General features: G+C 37.4%; 2 protein-coding genes across 4 annotated transcripts in view; one reads left to right on the top strand and one right to left on the bottom strand.

Moving 5' to 3' along the window:
* Positions 1-21,655, bottom strand: part of LOC102505575 (olfactory receptor 11G2) — a 442,453-nt gene that overhangs the window by 2,212 nt on the left and 418,586 nt on the right. For all 3 annotated transcript variants that reach the window (XM_032481595.1, XM_032481596.1, XM_032481598.1), the window contains 2 exons: positions 12,174-12,369; positions 2,243-2,338 (listed from right to left, as the gene is read on the bottom strand). The gene's annotated coding sequence lies outside the window, so the exon portion shown is untranslated. The remainder of the gene's footprint in view (positions 1-2,242; positions 2,339-12,173; positions 12,370-21,655) is intronic.
* LOC102505322 (olfactory receptor 4Q3-like) lies at positions 10,608-11,619 on the top strand. The gene is given in 2 exon segments (XM_014564773.2): positions 10,608-11,564; positions 11,567-11,619. Coding segments are annotated over 2 exon segments (960 nt in total). The 5' UTR covers positions 10,608-10,657.

Here is a 21,655-nt window from a genome sequence, read left to right as displayed (position 1 = left end):
TTCTCTCTTAGATTTCTGTTGCTCCTTCATTCCTTCCTTCCTTCCTTCTTTCCTTCTCTATTTGCCCATACCTTCTGGATCTCTTCCTTTCTCTTTATCCATCTTCTTACTTATTTATTTACTTACTCTTTTTTTGGCCTGGATAATTTGTATTTGCAGTTTACACTGTTCCCTAATTACCTCTTTCATGAAGTATTGCTGGACTCCACCATCATATACTAATTCTTTGTTTTGCCATAGCATCCAGTGTATATGTGTGTACACTTATAATATGCCCTATTGTAACTGGTCACTTTTCTATTTACCATTCTGAGCTTCATGAACTCAGAGGTAGTATTTTTCATTTCCATATTACAAATGCCTAGCACAGTGCAGTTCACTTCATCGGCATGCCAACATATTTTCTGGATCAACATTAAAGAAATGAATCATTATTTTTTAAGCTAAAAGGAATGAGAATTAACATTCTAAAAGCTACAGTGTATTTCTACACTAAAGAATTTACACTTGGGAGTTTGGGATTTGTGGATACCAACTACTATATATAAAATAGATAAACAGCAAGGTCCTCCTGTACAGCACTGTATTTAGTACCCTGTAATAGCCAATAATGAAAGAATATAAAATGGAATACATATGTATAACTGAATCATTATGTTGTACATCAGAAATTAATACATTGTAAACCGATTATACTTAAATAAAAAAAGAATTTATACTTTACACTTTGTATCACTTTTTTGGCATGTCTTAATATACTAAACTGTAACCTCTGAGAATAGAGGCCAAGTGTTAATTATCTTTGATTTTTTTTTCAGTATCTAGTACATTATCTTTTAAGCAATATGTACATTGTAATTACTTAATAAATGATTAAATCATTATTTCTGCCCCCATTTGAATTTTAAATTCAGTTAACCTTCTACCTGGAAGCCTTAATCATTTCATATATGCAAGAAAAGAACCATTTCATTGGACCTTGAAGCTGGGAGGGTGGTGGTGGGCACAGATGAGAGCAAGGGCATGGCAAAAAGGGGAGATGGTAGATGAATATGGTATGAGACTAGAGTAACCAAATATGCCTGTCTGCCTGGGACTGTCCCAGTCTTAGCACTGAAAGTCTTGTGATTTGGGAAACCCTCAGACTCCGGGAAACAAGGACAGTCGGTCACCCTATGTGAGATTCTGAAGTTGACCCAGGTACCTCAGAAATACACATGCACTGGCCCCCTTTTGAAACCTTTTCATTTTTCTCAGTTGTCCACAAAGAAAAAGGAAATGTCCTCAAATGACCTATGTGAATATTTAGAGGACACATGAAAGTACTGAGAAGACACTCGGGAACAACAGCAAGGGACCGCCCAATTTGCTTTCCAAGAACCACTTGATTTCCTGTGCCGCCAAGTGCTCTAATCATCAACTGAGGCCACACTCCAGATGCATAAGCTGTGCAGACACCCTTGGCCAAGGTCCCAGGGTGGGTAGATGTAGCCCCGATACTCTCCTTTGCACTCAAGACTAAACCACTCAGTAACGCAGCATTTTTGGACCCACGTTTCCTTTGAGCAATTTTGCTTTTCTCTGTTCTTATGGTTCCCTTATGGCACTTGATTCTTTAATTCAAATTTCTCTAAAGGTATTACTGGAAGAAAAAGACTCCATGAAGTCCTTGGAAAAAGGGAAACATAATGGAAGGAAGCAGCCAGTGAGACTACTGACTTGGCATTTAAGAAGAAACAGGGGTTGGTATTCTGGTCTAGACTGAGTTGACGATCTTCCAAAACATTTAATGATCTGGTTTCCAACGAGATCAATATAATGAAGTAAACATATAGCAACCTTGGAAAAAGAAAGACCTACAGTAGTTTAATTTGATTTCCTTACTTAAGGTAAAGGAATACTTCACCTTTACTGGGGAGCATTCTGGTATTGGTATTGATCACATTTATGTCTGACACTTCCTTCAGAAGAACTCCAAATTTCTCCCTGCCAGTCATTACCCTGGCTTGGCCCGGTTTTCTGTCTGTGTCTGCTTCTTTCAGCTTGCAGGGATACCACAGAATCTAGTTTATCAGATAAAAGCGTTACTGTGTCTACTCCAGCTCTGGCTACTCACTAATTAGACAATTAAATAAACGTGCAAGCAAAAGTAGACCACAAAACAGCTAGTATTCTTTTAGTTTTAAAACAAATTTGTGAAACATCCCCAAATTAATCTGCTTTTCCATATTTCTTAACGTACCTGGACTTCCTAGTGGATGGTAACTGTTTCCTGTAGCTTTTGTCTTCAGTTCTGTGTCTCTCTGAAACCTGTGCAGATACAGCTCCTAAAATGGAACTGGAGAAACAGTGCTTTTACTCGTGTTTGACATCATCTTCTATGAATTACTAGTAATAATTCAACTTTTATTTTCAAAGTAGAGCATACTGCAACTTACTTGGAGTTGTGGAAAAGCTAGAAAAATTAATGTTTTAGAAAACTGTTTCATCTATACTTACTTCAGTTAATGACAAACACCACAGCTTTGCCCAGGAACCGAAGCTATTTGGATTTTGTCCCTCAGGTCTTTTACCAAGAAAATCAAGAACAACAACAACAAAATGAGGGTTATTTCTTGAGGGAAAAAAAGGATAGGGACAAGATGTGATTTCTGCAGACCTGGGATCTATGCTCAGGAGGAACTGAGTCCTTTCTCTCAGCTTCGGTCTCAAAAGTGGATTCCCAGGACCTTCACTGAGAAACAAACCCCCTTTTGTACAATTAACTTTGCAGTGACTGCTAGCATCTCGTCAGGGGAGATGTCTGGAGGGTGACGTAGATGAGACTTTGGGAGGAGTTACCAATTTTTAATTTGGAAGAAAGGATTCAAGTATCATCTACATAAAAAATTTTATCTAAAAATGGAGTTTGGGGGAGGACTCTATTCTCTATTTTTGGTCAGTAATTCCAAAGATTTGTTTCCTTGTGTATTTAAAAAGATGGCTTCTCAACTCAGTAGTCCTTTGGGCAGGCTAGTCCCTCAGGCCAGCATCTGCCTTTACCTTCTGTGATTAGATTAGATGCCTTTGGGAGAGGAACGAGGGAAAATAAGTAGTTGTGTGAAATGAGCATGTGGCTGTGTCTCCTGAACTCAAAGCTAATTATGAATTGTCCTTTATTCTGTAAAACTAAGCCATATAATCAATCACCAGAGAAATGTATAACATTTACAAAATACGCTTCTTTCTTGTGAGGAAGAAAAAAGGGACAACTTAAAGAATGTGAGACCTTTGTTTCTAGTGCATAAGGTAAATCCATTATGATACTGTTTTTGGATTTCTTATGAGGGTCTCTCCATAGCCCCAGCTACTTAAGGACTTTTTTTTCCTTCCTCTCTACTTATTATCAAGGCACCCCTTCCCTACAGTTCCCTAAAACTGTAATGAGAAGCATGCTTAGTTCTGTTTTCCACTTATCCTGAAGCTATAGCTCTTTGTGTCCCAGCTTGAGATGAAGAGTATCTCCCTATAAGGACCCCACCTGGAGAAGACCCTAACTTCTGTCTTTGCAAAACTACTGAAACGAATCCCAAATTTGCCACAATTAGGAATGCTCTCAGGGAAAATAAAGGTTTGGTGCTCCAGTGTATTGCTTACCTCTCTTGGTTCTGAATTACCCAAAGAATCCAACAGTGTTGTTTACCTCTATCTTGTTAGCTTTTTGATGTTTTTTTATCAATCTTTTTTTCTGATGATAGTCATTCTAAACAATTTAGTTTTCCACTCCTAGAATTAAGGCAATCCTTGTCACTTCTATTGCTTAAATTTTATTTTAGTCTGTCCATTACTCTTCATTTCTACTGCTTTCACATTAGCCCATGCTTAAAAATGACTAATCTTGTAAAAATATCTAATCTATCCGTTTATGCCTATTTCCTTTGACAACGCACTGGTGGAAGCTATTATCAGTCTTTTTTGCCCAAGAAAGGGGTCCTTATCAGTCTCCAAGTAGCAAACAGTCTTGCTGTTACCTGCTTTCCTTTTTCCCCTATTTGATCCTTCCAGAGTAATTGTATATGAATATTTAAAAAATAATTTCAGTAACTTAAAAAAATTCTTTCAAATTCTTTTCACTCTTCTTACAATAAAGTTAAAACTCCTCACCATGACCTATAAGACTCTGAAGGTTCTGAATTCTACCTATTCCAATTTATGCCATACTCCCCCTTGTCCATGGTATTTTTGTCACCACGACATCTAAAGTTGGCCCCTCTCACTTGCTCTCACGTTACCCTATTTTATTCATTCATAACAGTTATCAAAATCTGCAATTATTTTGTGCATTGTCTATCTTCTATATTAGAATATTTACTCCATGAAGGATGGCGCCTCTTCTACCCTGTTCAAAACCACAATTACTGTAACCATTAGCACAGGGCCTAGCATATATTTGCAGTTCAATAAATGTTTGTTGAATGAAAATACATATTCTTGTAAGTCCATTTCCATGAGATATTAACAGGCATTAAGGAAAGGAGGTTGGCGTTAAAATAAATATGACAAATGCTAGTTTAAATAAAGTTAAATAGGTCTGGTTTCCTCTAGGGTGTCTCAGAGCCTTTGCTATGTTAAAATGCATAATGACTCTCCTAAATGACATACTGTGGTGAAGTGATTTCCAAACTTATTTGAACCCAGAGGATTTGTTTTCATTTTCATTTTTTTTCTCAGAGCAACTCCAGGATTAATATTGTATAGAATATAGTTTGAGAAATGATGTTCAAGGCCTTCGTTTAGCATTTACAAAATTGCCTTCTATTGTTTTTTACAAAATTTTCATATGTGTATTCTGTTCTTTTAGGTGCAGTTGGAAAGTATGCACTGTAACATTTCACATTCCTTACAGAGATGTTGCTCAGAAACGTTTTCCTGCTGATGACAATAAATTTACAAACACCAATATAATTAGATATTGCTATACTAAGAAATTTTATAAGAAACTTGGAAATGAGACAAAGATGAGAATAAAAGAATAATATAACAAGCCCATCTCGTGAAACTGTCAAGATCTGCTTGTCTGAAAAAGTCGGCACTGGATCAAGAGGAGCCCTTGGATCAAGAAACATCACAAAAAGTTTGCCTTTGAGATCTTTTTTGTCTCCTTGACTTGTCTGATTCTAGAGGTTTTATAATTAATCAGAAGAACTAGATGAGTTTCATTTTCACAGTTATGTGTCAAAGATTGCTAGTCATTTATCTGTCTAAAATATATTTATTTTTCAAAAGTTAGAAAGATCTGTATCTATATGTCAAGACTGTTTGCTACTTGGAGACAGATAAGGGCCCCTTTCTTGGGCATTATATTTCAGACAAGAATCTGGAAGATGTGATCTACTTTGGTGAGAGGTCATGGAAGCAGTACTGTCGCCAGGGCAAACCTCTGGCTGTCATCTCTCTCTCCCATTAGAGACTGAGATCCTCTCTGTGTGTCCAGTATTTGCATCTGGAAGTCTGCGCAAGCTTCAAAAAGTGAAGTAGAGAAATAGACTTGCAGGCATCTCTCCATGATTCTTATGCTGGGGGCTCTGAATTTCAGAGTGAATGGGAAATAGTGGGGGCCAGAGCCGTCTGGTCTGTACATGTTTTACCTGAACAATGGGTAACATTTTTTTTTAAATTAAATAAATATGCATTTCCAAGAGAGTGCCTCCCTGCACTGTTCATTTTTTGTTTATTTTTTTCTGTAGGAGTGTTCACAGGTTATCTGTGTTCATAATTGTTTTAACCTTCAAATTTATAAACTGAAGGTGAACATTCTCTGTGTATCTAAAAATTATAAAATATTTTATCCTCCTTATATGAATGTCAACTATTTTCTTACTCCAAGAAGAAACTCATAAATCAGATAATAAAATGTCTTCAATTTAACAGAGATATAATTCCAATTAGTTATAGAGAATAATAAATGCTTCCATAAATTTAAAATAAGGGAACTTCCAGAGAAGAGAGGAATTGAATTTATAAGTTAAATGTGTTAGCCTTTTAAGAAAAACAAACTTCTAAAGAAAACTTCTAGCTCAGAGCATTTCTATGTAAGAATCCAAGTTCAGGTATTCAGAATAAACTGCTGGACAAATCAGAGTGGTGTGGTCATTTTGGTTTAGAAAGAGTGGTTTGTTTTTCTTCCTCATTTTAGAAGTTCGGAATATAATGCAAGTGTGCTTTGGGGGGGGGTAAGACTTTGTTTTCACATAGAAGAACTAGTTAATCTGAACTTAATAAACTTGCTATACTGGTTTCACTGATCAGATGAGCTGACATTACTTCTAATGTTTAGCATTATTAAGAATGTAAAATTATGTGTTCAATTAAATTGAATTTTATTTCTGGAAGATGTTTTTGTTATCAACTGTCATTGTGTGGCTCTGTAATATGTCATCATATATGTAATTTCCAATATCTTTGTTAACTTTAAGACCATGGACTAATACTAAGTTAATAATTAATGAAAAAATCTTTGGATACCTTAGATAATTTTTAATAAGATAGGATAAGAAAACATTGATTATCAGGCATAGTTTTAATTTGCCTCCTATTTTTATATTGTAGAATGACTATCAGATAACAGTTTGAGAGGGTGTTTAGCTACCTTTAGACCATGTTAAGGTATGTTTATTTTTACCTCTTTAAGAAACAAAAAGTGATGTCTGTGACTGTATGCATTCCTAAAATGTGTGCTCACTGCTCATCTGCTGAGATGCTTGTGTGTGACAGAAATTCTTGAGTATCAATCTCCTCTTTTTCTTTGGTTAACAGTTGTAATTAATATGGGTGGTTGAGACTCTACTCGCTGAGTGGCAAGGAAGTACAAATGTGTATGCAAGATAATGGATACGTTTTTATTTATTATGAGCAAAGAAGAGTAATTTATCTTAAAACATAAATGTCTGGTTGTGTCAGGATGTGAAATAAAATGATAAAAGACAAAACTTGAGATGGAACAGAAAGTTAAAGGCATCTGAGGGAAAGTAAACTTTATTTTCCTTAGTTTAAAGTAACTGCGATAGTTTTTTTCTAAATAAATTTTATTTGGGGTTAATTTCTTAGCTCTGTTCACTGAAAATCTAAAAATGGTGGAATGTCAACTATTTTACTAGGAAATATTTCTTAAGATAAAAATGATTGGACAAATTTTTATCTGGAGTAAGATGATTAATGATCAGTTAATCCTTAGTGAGAAGCCATGGGTCTGGGCACTCCTAGAGCCGTGACTCTGATGACTGGGCATGTCCCTTGTATGGACCCTGGAAGCTGTGCTGATGCAGTTGTGACGGGAGACACTGACCCTTATGGTGCCTGCATCTTCTAAGCCAAGGTGGATCCTATACCCACCAGTGTGCATCTCATCTTTCCCTTGAGCTGTCACTTTGCAGTAGAAGGGAAAACTCAAACAACTGGACTGTCACGAGAACTCCTTTTGCAAAACAGAACTGTCTAATATTATCCTGCTGGTAGGCTTTACTTCCCATCCTTATCCTAAAGTGAAATCCAAGTATAAATGTGACCTTTTCATATCATGTTAAAAATGTTGTGTAACAAGCCCATCTAAGGCTCATCTAACTCTAGAAGGGTGTAATTTTGTTTAACTTAGTATTTACTATTCATAGGATCTCAGAGATGTGGTAAGTATGATGCGTTGTGCAATATGGTCTGATTGTTTCAGTCTTGAAAGCCCCTGGTCAGTTTTCTAGCAGGGATCGAGATTCAGACAACTCAAACAGCAGCCTAGGGAATCCCAGGGCTCATTAGGCTGAGTGGTGGCATAAGGAGCGTAAAAGCCTTAGATAACAGCCGACAGCCCTCGGGGCAGGAGATCTTTCCAACCTCACAGCCAGCCCTCAATTAGGGCTTGACTTATAAGGAAGCTGTTAGTGCACAGACTGGGCAACTTTGATGGTCATCTGAGAATTTCCCATTTTGCTGGCCTGAGACTATGAAGAAGTGGCTGGTGGGGTGAATAGCAGGGTAACATGTTCCTTCTTTGAACCCACATAGTTCCTGGTGTGCAAGGATGTAAGTTTCTCAGATGTTTATTCAAAGTTCTACTCCCCTTCCTTGCTTCTCTTTCTGGCTTTGAAACCATTTTTATACCTCCTGTTGTTCATACTCCTTTTTTCTATACACTGATATTTATCATTTTTAAATTCAAGGAATCATTTGAGTTTTGTTGTTCTAGGTTTATACACTTAGAATCATTCACAGAATAATGAAATTCTCCCAGTATCAGTGAATTCTAGGTTTGGTAGTATCTTGTAAGGTGATTACAAGGTTTGGATAAGGCAAGATCAGTTTTATGTAACAGAAGGCACTGGATTCATGGCAGTACTGTCTTAAGCCTACCTTATTCTACCATAGTCCCTCCTACAATCGATTTTCCAGTTCTTGAATTATTTCAGTTACTTTTTGCTAAATATTCACTTTCTCCCAATGCAATTTAAAATGCAGTATTTCAAACAAAGCCCAAATGTCTGGAGCAGAAAGATTTGCCCTTCTCAGTAGGGATACCATCATGGGTGCCATCTCCAACGAATGGAGTCCATTTCTTGGTGTTTCAGAAGAAATTAGAAAACATACCCGTTACCTCCAAAAGAAGTTCACATGGCATTTAAACTCCCGCTAGCAAGTCATTCTCCATCATTGTATGGTCAAGTTTCTTCCTCTGAGAATGCTTTTAGTTCAATACAAAGATAGACAAATGGCAAAGTATAATACACTACATTGTTTGGAAAAAACTCCACAATTCCCACAAGGAGAACTTTACTCCCTTTGGTGGTATTTTCCACGGAGACCTCCGTGGTTCCCTGCTTAGGAAATCTAGAGAATAGCTGCCCAGGTGTCCATAAATAGCCCTTGATTATTTAAGGAGCTTGATTTTGTCCTCTTCTCTCCTTACTGCATTGGGTCCTTCCATAAAGACTTTAATTTCTTTTTAAGCACTTTCAATTCTTTTGAATCATTTTGCCAAATTAAAAATATTTAAAATGGACTTTTGCAGATTCTTCGGTTTTTCTTAGGATGTGAAACATGATATACTTCGTAGGGTCTGATTCTACAGCAAGGAATGTGCTAATGGAGCTGGCATGTTTGAATGTTGCTTCCCAGGCCCCAGCAGCGGTCTGGCTTGGGTAACTATGCTGTGGTAGAAGGTGGTTTTAAGAGATGTGCATCCCTTGTTCCTGGAGAATGTCATTCTAAGTGAAGTAAGCCAGGAAGAGAAAGAAAAATACCATATGAGATCGCTTATATGTGGAATCTAAAAAAAGGAATATAAATACAAAGCAGAAACAGACTCATAGACATAGAATACAAACTTGTGGTTGCCAAGGGGGCAGGGGGTGGGAAGGGACAGATTGGGATTTCAAAATTCATAGATACTGACAGGCATATGTAGAATAGATTAACAAGATTATACTGTATAGCACAGGGAAATATATACAAGATCTTGTGGTAGCTCACAGCAAAAAAAAAAAAGTGACACTGAATATATGTATGTTCATATATAACTGAAAAATTGTGCTCTACACTGGAATTTGACACAACATTTTAAAATGACTGTAACTCAATAAAAAATGTTTTAAAAAATGATGAAAGAAGGATTTAATAACGCTAATCATAATAGTAAGTATAAATAAAAGCTTTAATATGAAAAAAAGAAAAAAATACATATAGCATTCAAGTTTATTTCTGACATTGAAGCTTTTATATATTTTGGTATTTAAAACCTAATAAAAATAATGCAATCAGTTCAGGGTGAACTATAAAATGTATATTGCATAATTATATGTAATATGAATAAAAATCCAATTTAAAAATAGAAAAAAAAAAAGAGATGGGCATCCCTTCATGCTGATGGGTACAATGCTCTTTTCATTTCTCACAGAATATTCAGAGGCTAAATTTCTTGTTGTGATCAGAGACTTCAGAAATGTAGAAGTCAGAAATATTTCTACTAAACACAGCAATTTTATTAACCCTGAAAGCGAACTTGCCATATTTGGTGACATTATGTTTTCCTATTATCTGAAGGCAGAAAATTTCTTGAGTCTGTAAGAAAATCCATGAATGACCAGAATTCAGTGTATAACTTAACTACAACTCAAATAACTAAGACACAGGATTGCCTGTTTTTGTCCTACGAAATTTAAAGGTGTTGATATTTGACAATTAGTCAAATCCTATTACACTAACCTCCTAGAAACTATACAAAAACACTTATTGTACTGAAGTCTCCCAATGTTAAATATTACTTTAAAGAGGTAGATCAAGATGGAAACTAAACATTTGGAGATGAGTACACTGTAGTGTATACAGAATTTGAAATATAATGTTGTATACGTAAAACTTATATAATGTTATAAACCAATACAAAATAAAATTAAAAAGAGGTAGATCATAGACTAGGGCTTAAAAATGTCTTGCAGTAATCTGGATTAATTTTATACATTCTTAATTAATCTACTTCACAGAACTTTCTTAAGTTTTTTCATCTTGAAAAATGACTCTATAACACCACACCCAGAATCTGAAAACTCATATATTTTTGCCTTTTGTCTAACTTAAACCTCCCATGTCCCAATTTTACTCTTCTTTCTCTAGGTCACTTGGTATTCTTGACTTGATGAAAAAAGAAAATGATTCTAAGGTGACAGAATTTGTTCTTCTGGGCCTGTCATCCTCCTGGGAGCTGCAGCTCTTTCTCTTCTTAATATTTCTGTTGTTTCATGTGGCTACTGTCCTGGGAAACCTCTTGATAATGGTAACAGTGCGAACTGACACTCACCTGCTCCAGTCGCCTGTGTACTATTTTTTGGGCCATCTGTCCTTCATTGACCTATGCCTGAGCTGTGTTACTGTGCCCAAGATGTTAGGAGATTTCCTACAGGAGGGCAAGATCATCTCTTTTTCCGGGTGCCTGGCCCAGATTTACTTCCTGCACTTTCTGGGAGCCAGTGAGATGTTTGTGCTGACCGTCATGGCCTACGATAGGTATGTTGCCATATGCAGTCCTTTGCACTACCTGGCAGTCATGAACCGCCAGCTCTGCTTTCAGTTGGTTTTTGCCTGCTGGTGTGGGGGCTTCGTCCACTCCATCACACAGGTCACACTGGTCATTCAGCTGCCCTTCTGTGGCCTCAATGAACTGGACAACTTCTACTGTGATGTCCCACAGGTCATCAAGCTGGCCTGCATGGACACGTATGTGGTGGAGGTGCTGATGGTCTCGAACAGCGGTCTGCTCTCCCTTGTCTGCTTCTTGGTCTTGCTGATCTCTTATGCGGTCATCCTGATTACCCTGAGAACTCGCCTCCGCCAGGGCCAGAGCAAGGCGCTCGCTACCTGTGCCTCCCACCTGATGGTGGTCAGCCTGATCTTTGTGCCGTGTGTGTTCATCTACCTGAGGCCTTTCTGCAGCTTCTCTGTGGATAAGGTTTTCTCTGTCTTCTACACAGTGATCACACCTATGTTGAACCCCCTCATCTACACCTTCAGAAATGCTGATATGAAGACAGCCATGAAGAAGCTGAGGAAAAAACATGTGACATCCTGCTGCCATGTCCAAGAATGAACAGGAAGAGGTGATTTAGAAAATCTTTTCTTAGGGTACTCTTAACTCCATCTGTAGCTGAGTACATGCATGAAAACCAAGTTGGTGACTTTGGTCTAAAAGAGAAGACAGCATCAGAATTACAATGCATTGCTCTTGACCATAGTTGGGAGGTACAGGTGGCTTTCTCAGGTGTTAAATATTAAGCAGGGAACTCAGGAGTGCTCACCGGTCCACAAATGGTAACAGGAATTAATCGAGTCCTAGGGTCAGCAGGAGCCCTTGAAAGATCAACTCTTCTATCCTTTTGTCTATAAGTGGCCTTCTTTTATTCAGTTCATTTCTCTTTTAAACTCCATTCAAATGAAAGAAGATATTACACCCCTTTTTGTGTCCAGCTCCTCCAGGGTTTAGTCCCCGGTGTCTGGAAGTTCCTTCTGATGTCTCATCCAAGTATCTTCTGAAACAGCGCGAGTCCCTCTTGCCGTGTCTCTAACAAAACCTCACTGATCACTCTGCGTATTAGTGTTCACCCAGGAACTGTGTTGTGTATTGTGCCAAATTTCAGAAATGAAGATCAGTGACTTACCTGAATGAACAGAGGCTCTTAACAAAGCTTATGTGTGAAGGAAAGGAAGTCTGGGGGTGCTCTTGGTGTTCTGCTGCAGAGGCTTCTCCAGAAGGGGCGTTCCATTTCACCCTGAGGTTTTCTTTGAGTTGAATTATAGTGGGGGTGATTGACAAGCTGTCTCTTCATGGAGCACAATGTGTAAGAGCTCTGAACTCTAAAGGAAAAGAGAAAGAAAGAAATGAGCTGTGGTTTAAAGCGCTCACCTACTTGGTTCCTGGCCTTGAGGTACTCGAGTTACTCATAGTTACTGTCTCTGGGTCTCAAAAGTGCTTTGAGCAATAGGTAATGTTATTCAACTTCATTTTTACAAATCAGCTCAGATTTGTAAAGTGATCTTGCCCAAGATCACTTAGAAAAAGTGTAATTAACCAAGAAAGCTGGAAACCTTAGATAATTTAGTCTAAGTTAATTTTTTTTCTCCCCAGAAATAGTATTTATCCCAATTAGACAGACTACTTGCTTTATCTCAACTATACCTGTATAGGATCTCAAGACCTAGGAGATCCCTAAAAAGATTCACATAAAAGTTTATATTTAAGATTATCTATCTCTGACATGAGGCTCTTTGCAACGTTTTATGCCCATAGAAAGGTGTTTATTCTATTTACTGAATCATAATATAATGATGGACTTTCAGGAATATTTTTATATTTGTTCACTTCATTTCCTAATCAAGCGCTGCGGGGAGGCTTTTCTGATTACTTAGCTGAAAAACAAACCTCAGGGGAAAAATGTCTGAAGTGCTACCTAATACTAGGATTTACTAGGTAACGTGCAATACCCCTCATCATGTAAGAGCTTTCTTCACATTGCAATAAAGAATGGATTTTCATTTTTGTGCTGGGAGTTAGTGACTTTATATTTAAGAAACTGTATGTATGTATATATGTTTGTATGTATGTGTGAATGTATGGCTATAGAAGAACTTCTCAAAGACCAAGAACAAAGCTACTACTTGGGTGATTTCTTTAGAGGATGACTGAGAGTGAGCAGCATTCCTAGTACAGATCACAGTCTCCTCTCTCCCTTTTACTCCATAACACTTCAACAGAGACCCGCTGCTTGCAATAAATATCCAGAAGGGCAGACAGGTAGAAACCACCAGTCAGAGCAGCGTGTGGGCTGACAGAAGGATTTAGTGGTGCTGTGAGTCAGCCAGGCACACTGCAGGGACATGAAGCTCCAGGCTTTCTTTTTGTATCAGCTGGTTGCAACACCCCCTTTTTCTAATGTCCCTCTTCCGTAGCAAAATTTAAGGGCTTGGGAAATCATTTTAAATGTCCTGTTGATATCTGGGATTGACAGCATAATACTCAGAAAAGCAAGATATTCCCTTTTGCATTTTTAATTCTCTGACGCTTGCTTAATCAATTGTCTATAGTAAAATTTTTATTATAAGCTGCTAACATCTCTGTTCTTCAGAGACTGTACGTGATTGATATTATCTACAGAGTTCAAGGTTCACATGCCCTGAGCTCACTTCCAAAGCCTGTCTGAGCTTCTTCTTTAAGTCTGTCCTCCTGAGGTTAGACCATATCACTGTATATACTCCTTTAGGCTGAGGGACACTGTATAAAGTGTGTGGCCAGAACTTGGACATTTGGGCTGCAGAATCCACATTCGCACCTGACAGACTTCTTGTGTTGGGATTTGGAACCAGAAAAGGTGGGCTAGGAGTGAGGGCCAAAGCTGGCTCTTTCTACAATGCCATGTCTGATGGACTTCAAATTTGATCTGAAATTTGAAACAGGCCTTCAAGTAATTACGAGAGTACAAGAACATTATTTTCTGAGTATGAGGAAATTTAAATTCATTTAAATTTTTTACTTGGATATACAACTTTTAGTCATATGGTACACGGGCTCTATTTTTTAAAAATTTCTATTTGGACTTTTGCTTTGGGTCCCTCAGATATTTGAGGTGGGTCTGCCCCTTCTTTCCAGCTCTTGGGGTCCTTTGGGGCACTGAAATAACTGAAAGGCGACAAAGACAAGTCTGATTCATGAAATCACAGGAGAATTATTGACTTCACATTTCCAGAGCACATGCTAAGAATGTACATTTACAGCCTAGCTGTAAACTACACATCGTGAATGAGCCAATATAGTAGGGGAAATAATAGTAATAACACAGGAAGGAAGACAGTAACAGTCAGGAAAAGCAGGGTTTTATTTGTTGTTGTAGGGTTAGTGGTCCAAAATTGTAATACTGAGTACCACCCTCCTCTTTCCCTTGTCCCAGCTTTGAGTAAATTGTGCAAAACTACATGGAAATGGCCTGAATATTTATTGACTAGTTACTTCCCAAGTAGCCTCCAATACAGTTTTACAAAGAGTCATTTAGTGGGAGTTTTGGGAAGTAGAAGGTTTTCCCGTTGCTCAATTACTCCCTCTAAGAGTCCTAGAAACTAGGAAGTGCTATTGGTGAGAAATCAGCACGCCATCCCAATATGTACTCCTCATCTGGAGAAAACATTTCCTGGCAGATGTTTCTCAATAAATAACTCTTAGTGATTTTTGGATCTTTAAATATTCATTCATTCATTACTCATTCATGAATTCATTGTTAACTTATTATCCATTCTTTAACAGCTATTTGCTGAGTGCGTAGTGTGCTTGACAGTGTTGTAGGTATCTTGCCAATTTGGGTATTGCCCCAGACATCAATAGATCACCCAAATGTCTAATTACAAAGTCTCTCAATATCCACCAGGGGAAGGTGAATAGCATTCTAAGACAATCTGTGAGCCCAGATGACTGGGGGGAGTAGAGGAGAGAGGTCAAAAGTGTGGACTCTGGAGTCACACATCCTCCTCATGATCCAGCTTCACTACTTACCAGAGGACAACTTAATTTCTCAGTATCTCTTTGGACAATGAGGACACTAAAATATCTGCCTCACAGGGTTGTCAGGAAAACTAAACAAAATAATACTTGTAAAGCTCTAATTAAAGTGTGTCTACATATGGTCAGAACTCAATAAACACTGGTTATGTTACCGTCATTGCTAATTGTTCTGTTAAATGGAAAATAAAAGCTGAAAGAAGATTGTACAATTGTTTTATCCTAGAGAATCAGACAGAAAGAGCTTCTGACCCCAGACCCCTGCTGTATGACAATTAAACCCTTAGTAACTACCCATTCACACCGAAACTAGCCTTGACATAAGAAATGTCACGTTTTGTGATATGTGTGTCCTTAAAATTATGTAAAAAATCACATTTGAAGTTTTAAAAAAATGTTCTAGTTACCATCATACGTTTAAGGTTTTTATATCATTGTTTTTTAATTTAAATATTTTATTAAAATTTAGGATAGTTTTAAATTTACAGAATATTTGCAAAGACAGTACGGACAGTTTTTGTATACCTCACATCATTTCCCTTAGTGTTAACTGCTTACATTATGAGGTACATTTGTCACAACTAATGAGCCAATACTGGTACATTATTATTAACTAAACTCCATTTTATTTATATTTCAATAGTTCTTCCCTTAGCAAATAGGCTTGGCCAAGTTACCCATGTTTCATTATCATGCTAGTTACTGATTGTCCTTATTGCTCTTCATGTTTCCGAGAAGCCGTTTGTAATTATTCCATAAACAAACACTACAAACAGCCGGTGAGCTTCTGGTACTTAGAGGAAATGGTAAAATCTATAATGTAAATACAATGCAGTCTGGTTTCTATCTCTTAAGTGAATAGCTCTTTAACTTTCTATCCCTCCCCACCTCTTCCACTTCTCTCTTCAAGTCTATAGTTTATCATCTGCAAGTTCTATCCAGCACCCGATTCTAGTACAAATATTCTCACGGGAATCTGTAGGAGTATGGGGTAAGCACAGCAATAAGAAAATCAAGGAAAATACCTAGGAGCCCCCATATTATTGACTTTGCTACAGTACCACTCTAAACTTTGGGTCCAGTTCCAGTGTCTAAGCATGTTCCAAGACCAAGTCTTGGTCCTTGTCCTCACTTAACTGTCCCATTCCTGTCCCACTGTATACACCTCTGAACTACTTTCCTCTCTATGCCTCTGGACATGCTGTTTCCCCTGCTGGAATTACTGATCCATTTTTTGCCTTTAACACTCAGATTAAGAGTTTTATCTTCTTGGATTTCAAATCTGATCCTGTTCATGTGGAGTTCTATTAAATGATTCTTATATGAATTTTCATAGTATAATATACTAATACTTAGTCAGCATAGCACTCACTGTATTTATTGCAATTTTCCTCTCACTTGTGAGGCTGCCTCACTAGTCAGTGATCTCTGTATCTAGAGTATCCAGTACAGTGCCCAGCCAAGAATCAATGCTTTATAAATGTGTTTTTCTATTGACATATAACTTATATACAATATTGTGTAAGTTTAACACATACAACGTATAGATTTGATACATTTATATATTGCAGAGTGACTGCCACTATAGCTTTAGCTAACACCTCTATCACATCAGGTAATTATCATTTCTTTTTTTGTGGTAAGAACACTTAAGATCTAGTTTCTGAGCAATTTTAAAGTATATGATATAGCATTGTTGACTGTAATAACTATGCTATGCATTAGATCTCCAGGACTTACTCACTTCTGGTTGCACATTTGTACCCTTTAACATCTCCCAAGTTCCTCCTCTCCCCAGCCTCCCATTCTACTCTTTTTGTATATGAGTTCCATTTTTTTAGATTGCACACTTCAATGATATCGTATGGTATTTGTCTTGGTCTGGATAAATGCTTTGGAAGGAAGGAAGGAACAGAACAAGAAAGGAAGAAAAAGAGAGAAGCACGTGGCACAGTCCTTCATCTGAAAAGAACAGGACTGCCACGGTTAGCTATTCCCTTGTCTAAACAGCCCCTATACTTATACCCTAGGCAGTCACAGAACAATAAACTGTTGCCAACAACAACAAAAGACACTTTTATGCTGCGACATGAGAATCCTTTTTACCTCAGGAAATCATGAACGAAGGTGCATGTTATTTAGATTATAATATTCTTTCTGTTGTTATGGTTGTGCTATTCAAACACACAGAAGTTTAGGCTTGACCTGAACGTTCATGCTGTAATTCAGGGACTCAAGCTCCCCTGACCTAAATCGCTTAGAAACCCATTCATGTAATAACAGGACTGAGGCAGGGTCTTCATCGTGCCACTGAATCAAACATCTTCCTTGCCTACCTGAGCTTCAGCAAATTTTAAAAGGAAGTAAAATATTCTAATAGTTTTCCAAACAAATATTTGTTGTTGAGTTAGCAATCCAGTGTAGTGATACTGAGCATCACCTTCTCCCTGCCCTTGTCCCAACTTTGAGTAGATTGTGCAAAACTGTGGAAATGGCCTGGATATTTATTAGTTTATTAATTACCAAGTAACCTTCAATATAGTTTTACAAAGAGTCATTTAGTGGTGATTACAGTTGCAACAGTACTCTCTGGCTGCTACCCAATCACTGACCCAGAGATTCCCTCAGGGTTGTGATGAGGCATAAAGACTGCTGATGGTTTCTCTCTCTTGGCAGCTAGGAACATAGCCGGAAGTTCTTGCAGATCAAGATCAGAAGCCATGGCATGGCTGTAAACTCATGAAATCCTATCTTTGAGAAAGATAGAGGGAGAAAGAGAGAGAGAAAAGAGAGAGAAAGAGAGAGAAAGAGAGAGAGAGAGAACAATCAAACTCAGGACCTCTTCTTGGGCTGGAGGTGCAATCCTTTCTGTAAGAGAAGCATCACTCTACAGATCTCAACTATTTAGTGTGAATATCTGGTTATAGGTCACATTTCTAACTCAGAAAGGTTTATTGATCCAAGAAGATCTCAGGTTGTCCAGATCCATGGCATGGGACCACACTCAAGAAGACAGCCAGAGTAAGTCTCCCACTTGGAATGACAGGTTAACAGCTGGTGAAAGACACAAGAATTTTATTGATGCTAATCACATTCAAGGATAAAAAGAGATCTTTAAATTCTTCACTTTTTTTTGGCAATATCTGCTCTAGTAATGCTATTAAGTGATTCAGGAAATAGTTCGTTACAGTTTAGAGTGGGTATCAATATTACTTCAGTTGGAATTTAGTCCTGGCTTTACCACTAACAGTGAAACCTAGATAATTCAGTTTCCTCTCTGCACTTGATTTGTTTCACCAATGGTTAAATAAGTGGAATAAAGTCAAGTGTTGTCTAAGATCCTTTTTACTCATATAAGATAGGACTTTACATAAATCTACGAGGTTTTGAGAAAGTCATTCAAAGGCATTACTCTAAAATGAATCTAAACTGACTGTATTTCAAAAAAAAATAATAAAATAAAATGAATCTATGTCAGGAATAGGTTTATATTCATCTTTTTATATTCACAGCACAGTACACGACACAGAGGATGTGCTCAATAAATATTCATTAAGTGACAGAACAAATAAATACTGGTGCTGTATGAAATACAGAAATATATCTGTAGTCTATATTGTGTTCCACTAACTCAGTTGAAGATTTTGTCAAGACTTTACTTGCTCAGACACTATTGCACAGAGAGTTCACTGTGAGGTGGAGCTGGCTATTAGGAAAGAAATCCAGAATGTTTGATCTCTGCCCTTTGCAAATCACTCACAGGAGAAGCTGAGACTAAATCTTTTCCCCAGAAAATATCAGAGAGCTGCAGTCTTGCTATTTGTTCTATTTAAAATAATTTAGGTGGACTCATGGAGTTAAATATCGGAGCAACCTTGTTTCTTTAACACAATAGGTCCCATTATAACTAGTATATATTCTTTGGCATCATCACAGGGAGACCAAATTTGACCTAAGACCCTGGGAGGACCAGTGGAAATAATCAGTCCCATAGAGGTTCTTTTTCAGATGTCTGATACCGATGCTCCTGAAATTCCACCACTAAAACGATCTTGACTTAGATTTGCAGATCACTTTTTGCTTTTCCGTCCATTAATTAATTCAGTCCTCACCATGAGTGGCATTATTTTCTCATAGAGAAGGACTGAAGTTAATAGAAGTGAGGAAAATTGCATTCAGATCTGTCTGTAACAAGCAAAGCTATGCGTCAAACCCAGTTGTTCTATCTTTAAATTCTGTGTTCTCTCTCCCAATCAAGAAAGTAGAAAAACCTCGGGTCTTAGACTTGGATTAATTTTATGGGCTACTGAGGCAGATTCAAGATAAAGTTGAAATAGTCACTATCCTAGGAGCACAGAGCAGCTGCACGAGCATTTTTGGGTATCCTTGTTTGAACTCTTAAAGAAAGTCGTGCAAGGATATGGACTATATTCTGATACTACTCCAGTCAAAAATATGTATTTGAGAGGGTGGATGTGAGCAGAAGATGCACTTTCTAAGATTTTGATAAGCTTGGAATTTACGTAAATGGAATTAGGAGATGCACATGGTAAGGAGGTTAGTGTCCTAACATGACTCCTATCCAGGCTTCTCTCCCTCCAGCATGGTCTCCAGTCACTAAGGTGTGTGGTGATGATTAGATACTCACTTACAGTGTGCCGTGTACGTAAGTGCTTTATATGGAACACACATGTAATCTTTACAACACTTATGTGGTATGTGCTACTTTTTTCCACGTTTTGCACTTGAGAAAACAGGCAAAGGGAAGTTAAGTAAGTTTCCTAAAATCATAGTGTTAGCAAGCAGGAGAGTTAGAATTTGAACGTAGGAAAGCTGGGTTTCAGACTTTTTTTTTTTTAAAGTGCTCTCACCACCTCCCGTTCCTGCTGCCCGCTTGCCCTACGAGTGATCTTTATTTATGATCCCCCAAGTCATCCAAGATAAATTCCAACTCCTTGGCTTAGCTCACAAGACTGTTTATGATATGAGAAACTTTTCCTTTTTAGCCTCACTTCCGGACTCTTCCCTTCATGGATTCTGTGCTGAATCATATCAAACCTGTTGACATTCCCTATAGAGGAGTCTATGATGATTTACACCTTTTATCTTCATATATTCTATTCACTATTCACTTCCTGCCTTGTCCACTTCTCTGGCCCTAACCCTGCAAACTACTTCATCTTCAGGTTAACTCTAAGTCATCTTCCAAAATTCCACTCAATGATGACTTTCTCTGGAAAGGTGTCCCTGACTCTCCTGGACTTTCTTACCCTTATCTCATAAAACTGTGATTGAAAGTTTATGTGTAGACCTCCTCTATTTGATTGTCAATTCATGGCAAATAAAATAATGTCTAGATTAATGACCAATATCACATCACTTGCTACTGCATTCTCACTGTAAATTAAATTGAGCAAAATTGGGCACAAATTTTGTGTGTTGTGATGATCTTGCCAGTCACAACAGTAGTCTTCGTCTCTAAATGCTAGGTATAATTTAAAAATATAAACCAAACTCTTTGTGATTAGCAGAAAAGGAATATTTTGACTTTGCAGAAGGTTTAAGACTTTCAAATGAGAAAGAAGATATGGTAATTTTGATGCCATCAGCCCCGCAGTATGCATATTGGTTAAGAAAATAAATTTTGAAGTCCCATTGCCTAGATTCAAATACCAATTCTGCCAGTTATGAGCTCTGTGATCTTGGGCAAATTATTTCCTCTCTCTGTGCTTCAGTTGCCTCATCTCTGAAGTGGGGATAGCGATGATAGCTTACCTTATAAGATTTGTATGAGAATTAACTGAGAACAACATGTGGCATATAGTAGATACAAGGGTGCCTTCTCTTATCAAATATTTTTTCAACCCTTATGATTTTACCAATTGGTGATAATTGAGCACATCTGGTTTTACTGTTATAATGTATAGAATATTCAAAGATTTAAGAACACAGAGCATATCCTCCTCTTAAAGGACTCTGTGCCATAAAGGAAAAATTGCTTTAAAAAATTGTTTTTAATTATTTTATTTTATTTTATTTCATTTTGGGGGGGGAGATAATTAGGATTTTTATTTATTTGTTTGTTTATTTATTTACATAGAGGTACTGGGGATTGAACCCAGGACCTCGTGCATGCTAAGCATCCGCTCTGCAACTGAGCTAACTCCTCCCTCTGAATGTGCTTCTTTAAATGCAACGCTTTTTCATGAGTTTATTTTTCTACGATCTATCTATCATTATCAATCATCTATCTATCAATCGTCTTTCTATTTCTCATTCCGTTTTTCTATCATTTATTTAAGGGTTTGTGTATTTTGTGGGTTCTAGATTCAGAATTCAACAACTCATACCAACCCCTTCACTGACTGTGTTATAGTGGATGATTTACCTGAAGTCTTCAAACTTTGGTGCTCTGTAAAATGGAGATAAAAATTATAATGTTCTTGTGAGGATAGAATGAGGTAACATATGATAATAGTTTAGCACACAATCCTGAACATAGGAAGGTGCTTAATAAATGTTAACAGTTATTAATAGTATCTCTACAATGAAAATGGGCAGACACTATAGTTTATCTCAGGAATAAAATTACGTAAG

Source organism: Camelus ferus, chromosome 6 (genome assembly GCF_009834535.1).
Source record: "Camelus ferus isolate YT-003-E chromosome 6, BCGSAC_Cfer_1.0, whole genome shotgun sequence".
NCBI classification, from domain to species: domain Eukaryota; kingdom Metazoa; phylum Chordata; class Mammalia; order Artiodactyla; family Camelidae; genus Camelus; species Camelus ferus.
Note: the sequence above shows the minus strand (reverse complement) of the source record. Positions and strands in the feature narration are given on the sequence as shown.